The 16,002-nt window shown below is 43.5% G+C and overlaps 1 protein-coding gene across 5 annotated transcripts in view; it reads right to left on the bottom strand.

Annotated features, from left to right (window-relative positions):
• odf2a (outer dense fiber of sperm tails 2a) overlaps nt 1–16,002 on the bottom strand; it is an 87,432-nt gene that overhangs the window by 26,213 nt on the left and 45,217 nt on the right. For 3 of the 5 annotated variants that reach the window (XM_072488822.1, XM_072488820.1, XM_072488823.1), the window contains 3 exons: nt 14,803–14,974; nt 11,478–11,603; nt 5,549–10,556 (listed from right to left, as the gene is read on the bottom strand). In XM_072488822.1, the coding sequence (XP_072344923.1) occupies nt 10,383–10,556; nt 11,478–11,603; nt 14,803–14,974 (472 nt within the window). In that variant the 3' untranslated portion in view covers nt 5,549–10,382. Of the gene's footprint in view, nt 1–5,548; nt 10,557–11,477; nt 11,604–14,802; nt 14,975–16,002 lie in introns of those variants that run through there. The other 2 variants (XM_072488821.1, XM_072488824.1) reach the window with 2 other exon arrangements.

Here is a 16,002-nt window from a genome sequence, read left to right as displayed (position 1 = left end):
CCTGGGACCTCGGCGCCGTGAGGCAGCAGTGCTAACCACCGCACCACCGGGCTGCTCTCCCGAACCTTTATTATGCCATTGATCGCGGCCTGTCGGGATGTTTCACTATGTTTAGCCCGTGACTGAAAGTTGTTTTGTTTGAAAACTGAGCAAGTTCTGATTGTATTTCAGAAATGATACTAGAGTCCTGAGATTAATTTCTGTTTATACTCAAAGACTGATGATCTCTTGAGACATCACAAAACATGCACATGGGTCAATGTTGGGCGTTGGGAGAGAGATCAATGTACACATGGCTCATATCACATCACCATCATTAAATCAGTATTTCAACTTGAATAAAACAGGATGCTGTACTTTTTAAAATCCCAAGAGGATTTTGTAACTGCAAACCAGAAATGTGGCACTCGAGCAAGAGTTGATTTGAGATCTGTGTACACAGCTGCAAGGGATTTGAGTAGTTTGATCCGAAAAAATGCATCTTAGATTTTCCAGAAACAAAAGCAGCTTTCTATCAAATTCTGGAAACGTTTGTATTTGGACGGAAGATGCGAGTCATGTTTAATGAGGCAAGTTAATGAAAAGGTGAATTACAACAAACTGTCAAAAGCAGTGTAACCATCATTTGACATCCATCATTTGTAGAAAACATCCCAAGGTGCTCCACACAGGTGATCACGTATTTCACATTGAGCTACATATGATGATATTGATCAGAAACGTGACCAAAGAGGTAGATTTCAAGGAGCATTTTAAAAGAAGGCAAAAGAGGCAATGAATTCAATGGCTTTAGGTCAAGGCAGCTGAAGGCATGCCCACTAAGTGGAGAGATTAAAATGGGGGATGTGCAAGAGAGCAGAATTGGAAGAATACGGAGATTTTGGAGGATTGTAGGACAGGACAGGGAGGGGCAAGGCCACAAAGACATGAATGAGAATTTTCAAATTTAGGCTTTTCCAGACCTGGATCCAGCATAGTTCAGAAAGAACAAGGGTAATAGGTGAAGAGGATTTGGAGCAAATTAGGACCTGAGAGTTTTACACATGTTCAAGATCAAACACAGAATCCCCATCCATTTTCTATCAACAGTAACAATATTCCTATTTCGAGTTCTGTTGATGGGCAAAATGTCCACATCAGGCAAGGAAGCAGACACGAGGCATAACTCTGAAAAGTTCAGGAAATGGCTGAAGGCGATATTAAAATAAATGAGGGAGCTTTTGGATGTTAGAAGTGATTCAATAGTGTCATGTGAATGTTCCTTTAAGAAAGATTTTGTCTTATCACATGGCTTGTAGCAAGACTTCAGTCATGTCATTTGTGGTGGAGCTGTGCTGTGGCTGACCAGTGAGGGGGGTTCAGTGTTTTGGTTTGTTGCTTTGGACTGCAGAAGAGAAGCAGTGCTTCCCTATTTTTCTCTGTTTTTCTTTTAAAGCTGTTCCAGGGAACTGAACGCACATTGGGTGTGGCAAACTGCCGTGGTAACTTTAAAGATAGAATTGCTTTCTGGAAGGAGTTTTGAATCTGCTGGTTGGAGGCTGGATCAGAATCTCAGGGAAAGGACCAGTCCCTCTCAAGTGAGATTACAGGGTGCTGGGCCACGCCCTTGAAAGGAGTTTTGGTTTATTGGATTTTTTATTGAATTGGAACAGTTACGAAGGGGGATTCATTAAGAGTTATATACATAGATTACTGTAGCTGTTGTGTTTTTTTCATGTTTGTATATAACAAATTCTTGATAACTGTTCCATATATGTTAACTACATTTTTATAATAAACTTTGTTTTGATAAAAGCCCCTAGGAAGTCTGATGAATCACACCTAAAGGGAAAGCTCTTGTGCTCAGCCTAGCCAAATTCAACATAAACGTTATAGGTGTGGTAGTCACCACTGATGTATATATTAGGTGCTTGGTGGTAAGGCCCTGTACTACAGGTACGGGGGTAGTTCCCTGCCTGCTGGCTCCGCCTAGTAGGCGGAGTATAAATATGTGTGCTCCTCGTACAGCAGCCATTTCGCCAGCTGCTGTAGGAGGCCACACATCTTAGTGTAATAAAGCCTCGATTGCATCCAACTCTCGTCTTTGTGTAATTGATCGTGCATCAATAGGTCAGGTGAATTTCATCATACACTTGAGTTTCTAAGCCCTGGCCCATAACAATAGGGCACAGAATGGTATCTGGCAAAAGAACAAATAACATGTAGAAAGTTTTTTAAAACTGGCATCACAAATCGATCAATGGTTAAGGGGGAGGGAGGAAAATGGGTCAGGGAAACCTATGTCATTCCCTGGATCTATTGCAAAGTGTGTCCCTTCCAGTGAAATGTACAGCATCACCAACAGCTACTCAAAGCCAATCTCCTGGCAGGTGGAGGCTGCTAGGTGGAGGGAACTTGGAGAGAAAAAGTGAGTGGGCGGAAAATTGGCAAATGGAGTCAATGTGGGAAAATGTGATTGTTCATTTGGAAGAATGAGAAAGCGGATTGTTTAAATTGAGACAGACTGCAAAAAGCTGAATTACAAAGGGGACTGGAGAGGGGGGGGGGGGCTTTCATGAAATCCAGAAAGCTAGCATACAGGTGCAGATGGTAATAGGTTTTTATTTCAAGGGGGCTGGAGTATTAAAGAGGTACAAGGTACTAGTGAGCTCACATTTAGAATGCAGTGTAGTTTTGGTCCCCTTATTTAAGGAAAGATATATAATTGGAGACAGTACAGAGGATGATCCCGGGTATAGAAGACCTGCCATATTTGAAAGATTAACAGGTGGAGTCTGTATTCCTTGGAGTTCAGAAGAATGAGATGTGATATTATTGAAAGATAGAAGATTTTTAGGGGGACAGATATAGCAAATGTTAGAAGGAGGTTTCTACTCTTGGGAGAGTGTGGACCAGAGGGCATAGTCACAGAATGAGGGGGGACTCATTTAAGACAGATTTGAGGAAGAATTTATTTTCGCAAGGAGCGGTGAATCTTTGGAATCCTTTATCCCAGAAAGCTATGGAGGACGTGTCATTGAAGATCGAGATTGATAGATTTATAATTAGTAGGGTTACAGAGTTAAGGCAGTAAAGTGGACTTGGCAAGTGTTAGTTCAGCCACCTTATTGAATGGCAAAGCAGGCTCAAAGGGTTGAATGGCTTCCTCCTGTTCATATTTCTTATGGTCTTATGGAAAAAGATGCAAATGAGAAAAATGAACCCCATTTCTGCTAAAGTTGGTACTTTAAACCCTGGTTGTTCACCCCTCCATCTGATCTGCTTCTGCCAGGGTGAAGTGCTGAAGACACAATGGGCCTGGTAATGTAGTGGTCATTGTGCTGGATTAGCCCCACACAGGCCATGAATTCAATTCCCAAAATTCAGTTATGAAATTAAAAATTCACACTATGTGGTTGACTCCTAAATACCCCAAGGCAACTAGCTCACATCTCAATGACAATTTGTTTTAATATTTAAGATCTCCACCAAACCATTCTTGGCCAGTCTTCCTGGTCAGCGTGTAATTTGCTTCCTCACGGTTGTAATCAAGGTCTTGCCAGCTAGTGAACCATGAAGACAAACCCAGCTTCCAAACTCCAGAGCAAAGATCCAAACCAGCCTGCCATTATCCTGACCCAGAACTGTGGAAGTGCTGGAGAGAAGACAAATGGCAAGACAGCCAACGGCAACATGAAGAAAATCATAGCAAGTGGCTATAGTCTGGAATGCACTGCCCGAGGCCATAAGACATACGAGTAGAATCAGGCCACTCGGCCCAACGAATCTGCTCCACCATTCAATCATGGCTGATATTTTTCTCATCCCCATTCTCCTGCCTTTCCCCCTTAACCCCTGATTAATCAAGAACCTATCTATCTCGGTCTTAAAGACACTCAATGATTTGGCCTCCAGTCTTCTGCGGAAAAGAGCTCCGCAGATTCACCACCCTCTGGCTGAAGAAATTCCTCATCTCGGTTTTAAAGGAGATTTAGTCTGAGATTGTCTCCTCTGCTTCTAGTTTCTCCTACAAGTGGAAATATCCTCTCCACGTCCACTCTATCCAGGCCACGCAGTATCCTGTAAGTTTCAATAAGATCCCCCCCTCATCCTTCTAAACTCAAACGAGTACAGACCCAGAGTCCTCAATTGTTCCTCATACAACAAGCTCTTCATTCCAGGGATCATTGTGTGAACCTCGTCTGGACCCTTTCCAAGGCCAGCATTATCTTCCTTGGATACGGGGCCCAAAACTGCTCACAATACTCCAAATGCAGTCAGATCAGGAGTATAGCAGATTCAACTGTGGCTTTCAGAAAGGAATTGGAGAAGCACCTGGCGGGCAAAAAAAAACCCAGTGCTAGAGGGGGGAGAAGGCAAGGGAGATCCAGCTGAGTTGCTATTGCAGAGAACTGGCGTGGAAATGATGGGCCAAATGGCCTCCTCTGTGCTGCACCCATTCTATGATTCAATAAATGATAAAACTATTTCCTGTAAAATATACCAGTTGACAAATTTATTGACTTTCAAACAAATGGGCCAATTATATTAACATGCCTATAATAAAAACACAGATTATACACTGCATATAATATAAACATTTGCACATTTAAAAAGTATACAAAATAAGTATAAAAATGTATTTACAATTTCTAGCAATACTTTACCCTGAAAACCTAAAGGTAGTTTTTGTACTTTTAGGGATTTAAAAGATGTTGAATCAAAGCACCAGAGTAAACGGGACCAAAAATGTTGTAGTCCCCAAATTCTTAAGTTGAAGTTTATTCCATGATTGAACAAGGGGACAGTTGTAGTTGGTGTCAATTTAAAATGAACACAGGACCTGTGTGCATAATATCTCAATTTCTCTTAGAATGAACCACTCAGCCTACTGTAGAAAGTCCATGTGTAGAACGACAATCAGTTAGCCCTCCAAATGTTACAATATGCTGATAAGAGAGAGACAAAAGGTCAGGTTAGAGGAGGCTTGTGTGGGGCATAAACACTGGCATGGACCAGATATTGGGTCAAAGGGACTGTTTGCGCTGCAAAATCGGTGTTATGCAAATCCTTACAAAGAGGCCCGAGTTAAGGAAAGACTTAGGTTTTGCAACCCGTAATGGAAACATGTAGAGGGATATAACATTGTAGACAATATGGAAAAGTTGGATCACTTCAAAATTCCATGCTAAGTTTTTCTCATGAGGAAAAGTGGCGTCTCGAGCCTGCAGGCAACTTATTTTTTAAAAATACCTTAAACAAAAATATAAATCCTTTAGAATAAACCTTTAGAAGAAGTTGCCCCCTTTCCCAGTCTTATAAATTGTTGTATGGTTAGAAATTTTGCATTCTTGTGTTTGTCCTGATGAATGCATGATGAAAGACAACCCTTCTCACCTTACAGATAGTATCTTAGAACAAATAATTTAATATCATAAAACAGAAAATAAAATTACAATGTCACCTCATGACAGGTAGAGGTGCCCGTTGCCCCCCAGCATTCATCTGGTGATGGAGCTGATTTCCTGTAACACAAAACTCTGGGCAGAGCAACAAATGCACAAATATATAGGCTTTAAATTAGAAAACTTTATTCCTGCATGTCACATAAAGCTAATGATAAAGCAGATTTGAAACCCAAAACACAACTTGTGAAAAATCTTATTTTACAGAGGGGTCATTTAACCCTTCACCACCAGTAGGGGAATTTTATTTTCCTGCAAAGCAAATTCACAAAAGGTGCTATTAAAGCAGTAAATAAATCTTTCATGATTAAGTGTTCCGCGATGTCAAACTCAAACTACACACTGCTGAAGGATGATTGGATCTGTATGTTAGTGGGCTTCATGATTGATGCTGCATGTTATGATAAAGAAGGATGGTAAGTGACAAGTGCTTAGACTGATCTGTGCCATTTGAATCCCTTTGCAGTGGCAGCAAGGATAGGGGTCGACACCTGCCCACTTTCAGGAGAGCAGCGTCGGAGATTGCTTCAAGCTGTTGAGATGCGCAATCCCAGCAAAACCTCGCTTCAATTCCTGTTGCAGTTCAAATTTGAAATAAGGTCAAGCCCATTTTTAAACAAAGTACCAAAAGGTTCAAAACTCCATAACTAAGCAAAGAGATTTAAACCCCACAGACCATATTAGCATTGAGTAGCCATTTTGTTCTTGCACACAGAGCAGTGCTGTGCACCGCAAATCGGTAGGTGGCAATTCATCACAAGAGTTGTAGATTAATTAGAGGGTCTATATGCAATTTTCTACACGCAGAGCTTGTGACCGTAGCTGCGTCAACTATACACTACTTAGCCAAATGAGAGGTCCATTAGGAAGTGACAATAGTTGACCTGTGCCACATGAATCCCTTACAGGAGGTGTACAGGCAGATTCCTGGACAGCGAACAGCATGTGACAAAGAGGGATTAAAGAGAAAGAGAATAACATGTGCCAAGTGAGAGTGGCTTGGGAGGAACAGGTGACTTTGCTCCGGTGGTTGCCAAATTTCTCCACCACTGGCTTTTGCGTCATCTCATGTCTGGGTCTGTTGTAGGCGAATTGATTGCTTGCTGCAACGAGTCAACAACTCCATCATCATTGTTGAAGGAGACCGCCTGATTGACAGAGCCTGTTCGTGAGATTCAATTCCAATTTCTCAGTGGAAAAAAAAACATTTAAGAATGGGTAGGGAGTCAAATGCTAATATGGAGAATTGTTACTAAATTCCAAAACTTTATTTATTTTTTTATTTAAAAAAAAAATTTAGAGTACCCAATTCTTTTTTTCCCCCCAATTAAGGGACAATTTAGCATGGCCAATCCACCTATCCTACACATCTTTGGGTTGTGGGGGTGAGACCCTCGCAGACATAGGGGGGAAATGTGCAAACCCCACACAGACAGTGACCGGGGCTGGGATCGAACCTGGGTCCTCGGCACCGTGAGGCAGTAGTGCTAACCACTACACCACCGTGCTGCCTCTAGCCAAAGCTTTTCAAAAGGCAAAATTAAATTTGTAGCACCACTCAATTAAACTTATTTTTAAAAGTATATTTGTCCACCTAAAAGCCCCAGAAAAGCCTAGATGAAAGTGGTCATTCAGTTTAACTTCTCATAGCACACTACAATATCCCGCTGCATTTAAGGAATAGATTGTCTGATATGCTGAGGCCTTAAGGCATGGCACTCGTTGCATGCAGGAACTTAGAGAAAGCCAGACACCGCTCAGAAGTGTGAAGTTTACAAGCAGTTCTAAATGCTCTCAACTTTATTAGAAGAACAGTGGCCTTAAAGGGAAAAGGCAGATAAAGACCACAGCAGGGCTGTAGGTCCAAGAGGAATGCCATGGGAGATCCACTAGCAATGAAAATGTGATGAGCAATAACTTTCAAAGAACGCAAAGCCATGATACAGGTTTCCAGACTGCAGCGATTGAGAATGACTAGGAGTCTCGTGCTGTGGGAAGTACATAGCCAGAGGATATGTTACTGGTGGAACCTTTTAAATGGCTGCTGCCTAAATGTACCATGCCAAATTCAAATTCTCCCACACCAGTCATCTTGGACTGCTCTGGCTTCCTTGCTGCATGGGTTTCTAGGAGTGGATATGGATGACGTACTGTGGATCATCACAGTCCTGCCCAATATGGTTTACATGGATTCTACAGATCTGAAAATTAACACTGCAATGTTGTCCATGTGTATATAAAAAAAAACTAGAACTCACTTGTTGTCCCCACTGCACAAATACAATTTAGTACCGTGGAATGTTTATTGACTATTTTTGATCCCAAACTCAGGAGAAGCGCTATTTAATATTCTAAATATTCAGATAAAATATTACTTTAAAGTAGAAAAATGAAAAAGAATCACACAGCAACTGGTGTCATAAACGAGTTTTCTAATAGTTGGAAAACAAAGGCAGCACGGTGGCGCAGTGGGTTAGCCCTGCAGCCTCACGGCGCCGAGGACCCAGGTTCGATCCCGGCTCTGGGTCACTGTCCGTGTGGAGTTTGCACACTCTCTCCATGTTTGCGTGGGTTTCGCCCCCACAACCCAAAAAAAAAGTGCAGGCTAGGTTGATTGGCCACGCTAAATTGCCACTTAATTTGAAAAATTAATTGAGTACACTAAATTTAAAAAAATAGTTGGAAAATAATTCACTAATTTTAAATCTACCCTATGTAAATCGAGACTTAAATCTACCATTTCCTCAGCAGTAGGATTTTAAAAACCACAGCACCTCTTGTACTGCCTCTGCATAACTGAATGAAAACAATTTTGTTTGCCAAATGGTCCCTTTATTTGAGAACATGTTAAGATTTTGGCATGAAAGCCTGCTCCACTTTTACTGGGGTAGTTCTCATACAGATCACAAAATAGATTTGGACAAAGGTGGCCCTTCGGCCCACAGAATCTCATCCTAGCACAACACCAGATTCCAGGCCAACCTACAACAGATGATGCACAGTAACTAGGAGAGTGAAAGAGTGAGACACATAAAGATGGACAGGGAGAGACTGCAGTCAACAGTTTGATGCAATCCTTTAAAACAGAGATGAGGAGGAATTTCTTCAGCCAGAGGGTGGCGAATCTGTGGAACTCTTTGCCGCAGAAGGCTGTGGAGGCCAATTCACTGAGTGTCTTTAAGACAGAGATAGATAGGTTCGTGATTAATAAGAGGATCAGGGGTTATGGGGAGATGGCAGGAGAATGGGGTTGAGAAAACTATCAGCCATGATTGAATGGCGGAGCAGACTTGATGGGTCGAATGGCCTAAATTCTGCTCCTCTGTCTTATTGCCTTATGATCCAGTATTCATTAACCATCAAACGATTTCAAAAACAATAAGAGTTTCAAAACCAGTGAATATCAGAAATCTGCAAAGCTACTTACACTGACATTTTGGGTGATTTCTCCAGTCTTTATCAAATTGAGGTATGTAGGCACTGTACATGTCTGCATCAATTACTTTTAAGGCCAAGTGCAACATGGACTTTTGCACACTAAACTTCAGCTCCTGGTTTACATACATTTCTAAAAAGTGCTTTATCAAAATTAAAAAATGTACAAATGAATTGAATGGCTTCAAACTAATTTGTTTTGATTCAAGTGGTTGACCAGAAAAATAATTAACACACACATCGGATTCACTGAAGCGAACAGAATTTTCCTGGTTAGATGAACATATGACTCGTACTGCCCTATAGCCAAAAGAAAAACTTGTATATTCTCATTGACATTATTAATTTTACAAATGTATTTATTTTAAGTTGCAATTTTCCAATGGATCTTCATTGGTCTGTTGAAATACCACAAATGAGAACTATTTTGAATAGATACAGGTAAGTTCTAAGGAACTGTTGTCAGCTCAATTTTTCTTCTGTTCAATTTTTAAAAAAATAAATAAATTGAGTACCCAATTTATTTTTTCCAATTAAGGGGCAATTTAGCGTGGCCAATCCACCTACCCTGCACATCTTTAGGTTGTGGGGACAAAACTCCTGGAAACACGGGGAGAATGTGCAAACTCCTCACGGACAGTGATCCAGAGCCGGGACCGAACCTGGGATCTCGGTACCATGAGGCAGCTGTGCTAACCACTGTGCCACCGTGCTGCCCTCTTCTGTTCAATTTAACAGAAGTTGCAACTTCAAGTGCAGCAGGCAAGAGGACGTGTGGATGATACCAAGCAGACATAAATTGGGGGGGGGGGGGGAAAGAGGGGAGTAGTGGAGAAAATGGAAAAGGGAGGAGGGGAGAGGAGAGAAAGATGGACAGATTCCAGAGACGCAAATTAATGGGGGGTTCTGCAGCACATCAAGGAATGACTGAGAAACAGTTCTCTCCTGCTCCAATCTAACACTTGTGTTCCCTCAGCCGGATATTAAGTTCAGTAGAGCTGTCAACAGGCACAATGGTTTAGTGGAAAAAGGAAAGTGAACAATAAACCACAGCCACACTCCTATGTGCAAATTTGCTGCTAATCAAAATGTATAGATCTGAAGATTAAATACAAGACAAGTGGACATAGTTAACCAAAGTCTGTGTGCTATGTCGCTTAGTTTACCAGTCAATGAACAAGTCACAATATTAATATGTTCTAGGGCATTTTCAATTCTAAATACATTGATCAGAAATCTCAGGACTGGGACCCTATAATTAAATAGTTCTTAGGATCCATTTGACAAGCTGGTTACCTTAGGGCAAGTTGTTCTTGAGGCTGGAGTACTTATTGCCCTTGGAGTTTGCAAACTGTATATAATAATAGTAACAAGTTCATAAAAATGTGCTTCACATGGTATTTCTTTTTTAAAAAGATCATTTATAGGTCCAGACCCTTAACGAAAAAATAAAAGCAAGAGTAAAAGTCAGGGAGTTAAATTCTTTGATACTGCCAGAGATCCTCAGAGAGGTGATCTAGATTGGACTGGAGAGCTGGTTAATGCAACATCGCCAAATACATTTGAGTACGAAGCTTTGAGGAACTGGACATAGTTCTGCATGCTACGGTTGGTGCTTTCCGACTGCTCCAGACGATCCTTCAGGTCTTGCAAACGGCTCTGGAAACGCCTCTCAGCCTAAGAAGCAATTTTGCACAAATTGGATTTGACACAATTACACTTCCAGCAGTCAATAAGGTAAATCGCTCCTCATACATTTAGCTCCAAATAGGATTGCAATCATGCCAGGCTGTGTTAGCCGTTCTCTCCTCACACCCACCCTTTTACCTCACTTAAAGAAAATCACGGAGGAGTGTGGCCGAAGACTAAAGGGTGTGAAATTTCTTTGCGACGCATGCCGCAAAGCAGCAATGTCACTGCAGTGAGCGAGGTCAGAAAACTACTACACTTTATCATCTGGGACTGCTTCAGGCCACTTCAAATGGATGGAATTATACAAATACTGTGAGACGGGCAGTTACGATTGCCACACAAAAGATCCAATTTTCTTAGTCGCAAGAAGTTTGAAAAACAGATCAGAAAACACATTTTGATAAACACATTCAGAAATTGTAAAAGTTGGGGAGGGGGAAGAGCAGAAAAAAAAAAAGAGGGTGAAAAACAGACAACTACTGTGAAGATACTATGAAATCACACACAGTTTTCCAGTTCCAAGCAGTAACCTTAAACTCAACCCCTTCCATCAAATTAAAATCATGTCCTCAAGGAATTCAGGTAACTTTAGGAACGCGGATATGCCCATCAAATAGAGTACTTTGGTTTTCTAGGATAACATTTCCATTCACTGTTTTTGGCAGTCGGACAAGATATTAACAAAGAGATTTTTCTCATCTAAAAATATTTTGTTGACAAAGGAAAATTATATCCAAGTCCTCCATGAAGGTTTGACTAGAGGTTACCAATCTTGTATTAACAAGTCTACACATGCACAAACACACATGAGAAATAGGAGATTCCCTTGTTCTTTAGGACAGAGCATATCAAAGATATACTTGTACAAAATAAAAAAAACTGCATATATTGTAACCTATGACTTACATCATCTTTGCTCCGTCGTAGCTGAGTCAGTTCTGTTTTTGTTCTGCTTAGCTGCGTTTCAAGGTCCATTATTTTGCTCTGTGTGGTTCGCTCCTTGGATTGGGTTCTCTCCCTGGTTTGGTCCACCTGACCAAGCAGATACATTTGATAACTATTCCCAACATATTAGAGTGTGCAATCTGACCTGTGTTAACAGCTTCTATTGGCAGAAGGAAAATCAATAACCAGAGAACACCAATTAAAATATAAATGGCAGAAAACCCAGAGGGGAGGTAGGAGATGAGAAGAAACATTAACATTTAAAGTATCCAATTCTTTTTTCCACTCCCCCAATTAAGGGGTAATTTAACGTGGCCAATCCACTTACCCTGCACATCTTTGGGTTGTGGGGGTGAGGCCCACACAGACACTGGGAGAATGTGCAAACGCCACATGGATAGCGACCCAGGGCCAGGATCGAACCCATGTCCTTGGCGCATCGCCGCCCAAAAATATTAACATGGCAAGTTAGGATCTGGTATGAATAGATGAAAAGGTGGTGGAAGCACATTCAAAGTATATGGCTCAGAGGGCAGCACAGTGGTTAGCATTGCTGCCTCATGGCGCCGAAGTCCCAGGTTCGATCCCGGCTGTGGGTCACTGTCCGTGTGGAGTTTGCACATTCTCCCCGTGTCTGCATTGGTTTCGCCTCCACAACCAAAAAATGTGCAGGGTAAGTGGATTGGCCACGCTAAATTGCCCCTTAATTGGAACAAAAAATTAATTGGGTACTCTAAAATTAAAAAAGAAAATAAGTATATGGCTCAGGTGGCCATTTGGCCCATCTTGTTGTGCCTGCCCTTAGAAACAGCTATCCAACCCCCGGGAAATGCCTTTAGATATATGCAGGTGAGGGCTTTTGTGAGGCGACAGGTGAGGGAATTCCCGTTGCTCCCGGCACAAGAGGTTCAAGATAGGGTGATCTCGGGTGTATGGGTCGGGGAGGGCAAGGTGTCGGAAATACACCAGGAGTTGAAAGAAGAGGGGGAAGCGCTGGTAGAAGAGTTGAAGGGTAAATGGGAGGAGGAGCTGGGGGAGGAGATCGAGGAAGGTCTGTGGGTTGATGCCCTGAGTAGGGTTAATTCCTCTTCCTCGTGTGCCAGGCTCAGCCTGATACAATTTAAGGTGGTCCACAGAGCGCACATGACGGGGGCGAGGTTGAGTAGGTTCTTTGGGGTGGAGGACAGATGTGGAAGGTGCTCAGGGAGCCCGGAGAAACCATGTACATATGTTTTGGTCATGCCCGGCACTGGACAGATTCTGGAGAGGAGTGGCGGGAGCAATATCTCAGGTGGTGAAAGTCCGGGTCAAGCCAAGCTGGGGGCTAGCAATATTTGGAGTAGTGGACAAACCGGGAGTGCAGGAGGCGAAAGAGGCCGGCATTCTGGCCTTTGCGTCCCTAGTAGCCCGGCGAAGGATCTTGCTAATGTGGCAGGAGGCGAAGCCCCCCAGCCTGGAGGCCTGGATAAATGATATGGCTGGATTCATAAAGTTGAAGAAGATTAAGTTTGTCTTGAGAGGGTCTGCGCAGGGGTTCTACAGGCGGTGGCGACCGTTCCTAGACTATCTCGCGGGGCTTTAGAGGAAGGTCGGTCAGCAGCAGCAGCAACCCTGGGGGGGGGGGGTGGAGGGGACGTCCTGGGAGAGGAGGGGGGGGGGGGGGGGAAATGAGTAAGAGATAGCATGAAGGGTTGGGGAAACTGGCACATACGGGTGAGGGCCAGTGTACAAAGCTGTGTAAATATATCATTTCGCCATGTATATATCTTGCTCTGTGCGATTTCTCTTTTTTTTTTGTTCGGGGGGGGGGGGGGGGGGATGTTATTGCTTGTAAGCGAGAAAAATTGTGTTAAAAAAACTTTAATAAATATATTTTTTTAAAAAAAGAAACAGCTATCCATTAGTGCCTTTTATCTTAAAAGAGCACTGCAATTTTCACCCCATCAAGCATATCATACCGAACCAACCTTTCAGGCAATGCATTCCAGATCAGAGCATTTTTGCTGAGAAAACCGTTAATTAACAAGGAATTCAATTTGTAAAATTTGAGCACTGACTACTTAATTGAATCCTAGAATCATACAGCACAGAAAAGGCCCTTCGGCCCAGCGCATCTGCATCAGTCAACCAGTCAACCCCCCCCCCCCCCCCCCCCACCTAACCATTCTCATTCCATTTCCTTGCACTTGCCTGCCCTGGGATCGCAAGTGCGCATCTAAATACTTCTTCAATGTTATGAGGGTCTCCGCCTCCTCCACCCTTTCAGGCAGCGAGTTCCAGACTCCCACCATCCTCTGGGTAAAAATGTTTTTCCTCACGTTCCCTCTAAACCTTCTCTCCCTTCCCGTAAATCTGTGCCCCCTGGGCATTGACCCCTCCACCAATGGGAAAGGTTTGTTGCTGTCGACTCTTATCGGTGTCCCCTCTCAGTCTCCTCTGCTCCAAGGAAAACAATCCAAGTCTATTAAAGTTGTCATCTGGCTATACTCATTGTATTTTTTAAAAACATCATATTATTTCTTTATTATGATTGCACCAAGCAAATACAGATTGCAGGCAGTGACTTCACAGGCTGCACGGTAGCACAGTGGTTAGCACTGGATAAAAGCAAATTACTGCGGATGCTGGAATTTGAAATGAAAGAGAAAATGCTGGAAAATCTCAGCAGGTCTGGCAGCATCTGTAGGGAGAGAAAAGAGCTAACGTTTCGAGTCCGATGACTCTTTGTCAAAGCTGGTTAGCACTGTGGCTTCACAGCGCCAGGATCCCAGGTTCGATTCCCTGCTGGGTCACTGCCTGTCGGAGTCTACACGTTCTTCCCGTGTCTGCATGGGTTTCCGCCGGGTGCTCTGGTTTCCTCCACAGTCCAAAGACGTGCAAGTTAGGTGGTTTGGCTGTGCTAAATTGCCCTTAGTGTCCAAAAAGGTTAGGGAGGGGTTATTGGGATAGGGTGGAAGTGAGGGCTTAAGTGGGTCAGTGCAGAATCGATGGGCCGAATGGCCTCCTTCTGCACTGTATGTTCTATATTCTAGTAGCATTGCAGAGCCATGATTCTGAAGGTCCAAGTTTATGTTCAAGATTTTAAAAGGCTGCAAAATTGAAAATTTCAAACTGGAAATTGTTCATTTTTGTTAGGCAGGGGGTATTAAGAGTTATGGAACCAAGGAGGATACGTGGAGTCAAGATCCGGAGTCAAGATCCGGATCAGCCACTATCCAAATGAATGGCACAACTGGTTCAAGGGTCAGACCGGTCTCCTCCTGTTCGACATTTGGTAAAATCTCACCGAACTGACCTGGCGTCTGGCATCATCGACGGCAACCTCCAGCTGTCTCGCCAGACTGGTGCACTCACGGGATTTGTCTTCTAATCGCTGCTGGCTATGGTGAATGGTCTCCTCGCGTTTGGTCACCACCTGAGTCAGCTCCCGGTTCTGGGTGTCTAAATCTTCCAGCTTCCTGTGAATAATGATCAACACTTCCTTCAGTGTCCAATATTCTTACTGTTTCTAAAATCCTATAGGTCTACTGCCATGTCTGAATCATTAATATACTGAACAACACAATTCAGTTTTGGTTAATCCATTTCACATTTCAGAACTGGAGCACTTTATCCAGGCCAATGTTACATAGATTACATAGAACATACAGTGCAGAAGGAGGCCATTCGGCCCATCGAGTCTGCACCGACCCACATTAATCCCTCACTTCCACCCTATCCCCGCAACCCAATAACCCCTCCCAACCCTTATGGACACTACGGGCAATTTTTTTTTAGCATGGCCAATCCACCTAACCTGCACGTCTTTGGACTGTGGGAGGAAACCGGAGCACCCGGAGGAAACCCACGCAGACACGGGGAGAACGTGCAGACTCCGCACAGACAGTGACCCAGCGGGGAATCGAACCTGGGACCCTGGCGCTGTGAAGCCACAGTGCTATCCACTTGTGCTACCGTGCTGCCCAGTTACGATGCAATACTGAGGCAACACTATCCTTTGGACAAAATATTGAACTGATGCCCATTTGCTGGTTCTGGTGGTTTAAGAGAATATTAACAATCCTATAGCATTGGACCTCCGGTGACAGCCATGGCGTGTCGGACACGAGGCAGCTCCGGCTCGGAAGGCATTGATTTCGGCACTTTTTACCCATTTGTGGGGTAGTTTTGGCAAAAAGGTGGTGCAGAAAGTGTAGAAGAGGTTCTCCCCAGGATTGGCATGTCTACTGACTATCAGACCCAGTAGAAGACAGTGCCGGACCTGGCTAAGGAGTTGGGGGAGGCCTGTGGCGCAGCACCAATTGTGAGAATGGTGTAGGGGGAAGGGTCGCCGGCGGTGGAAAGCCTCAAATGGAGCAACGGAGTACCATCAAGGAAGCAAAGGAAGGGGATGTACAGCAACCAGTCCAAGGCAATTGAGAGAGCAGGGGCACCGCTGCGAGGGTCGTTGGACCGGGTGGAGAAGTGCCTCGAGGTACAAGGGGCG

Source organism: Scyliorhinus torazame, chromosome 22 (genome assembly GCF_047496885.1).
Source record: "Scyliorhinus torazame isolate Kashiwa2021f chromosome 22, sScyTor2.1, whole genome shotgun sequence".
Classification (NCBI taxonomy): domain Eukaryota; kingdom Metazoa; phylum Chordata; class Chondrichthyes; order Carcharhiniformes; family Scyliorhinidae; genus Scyliorhinus; species Scyliorhinus torazame.
This window is presented reverse-complemented; position numbering and strand designations above follow the sequence as displayed.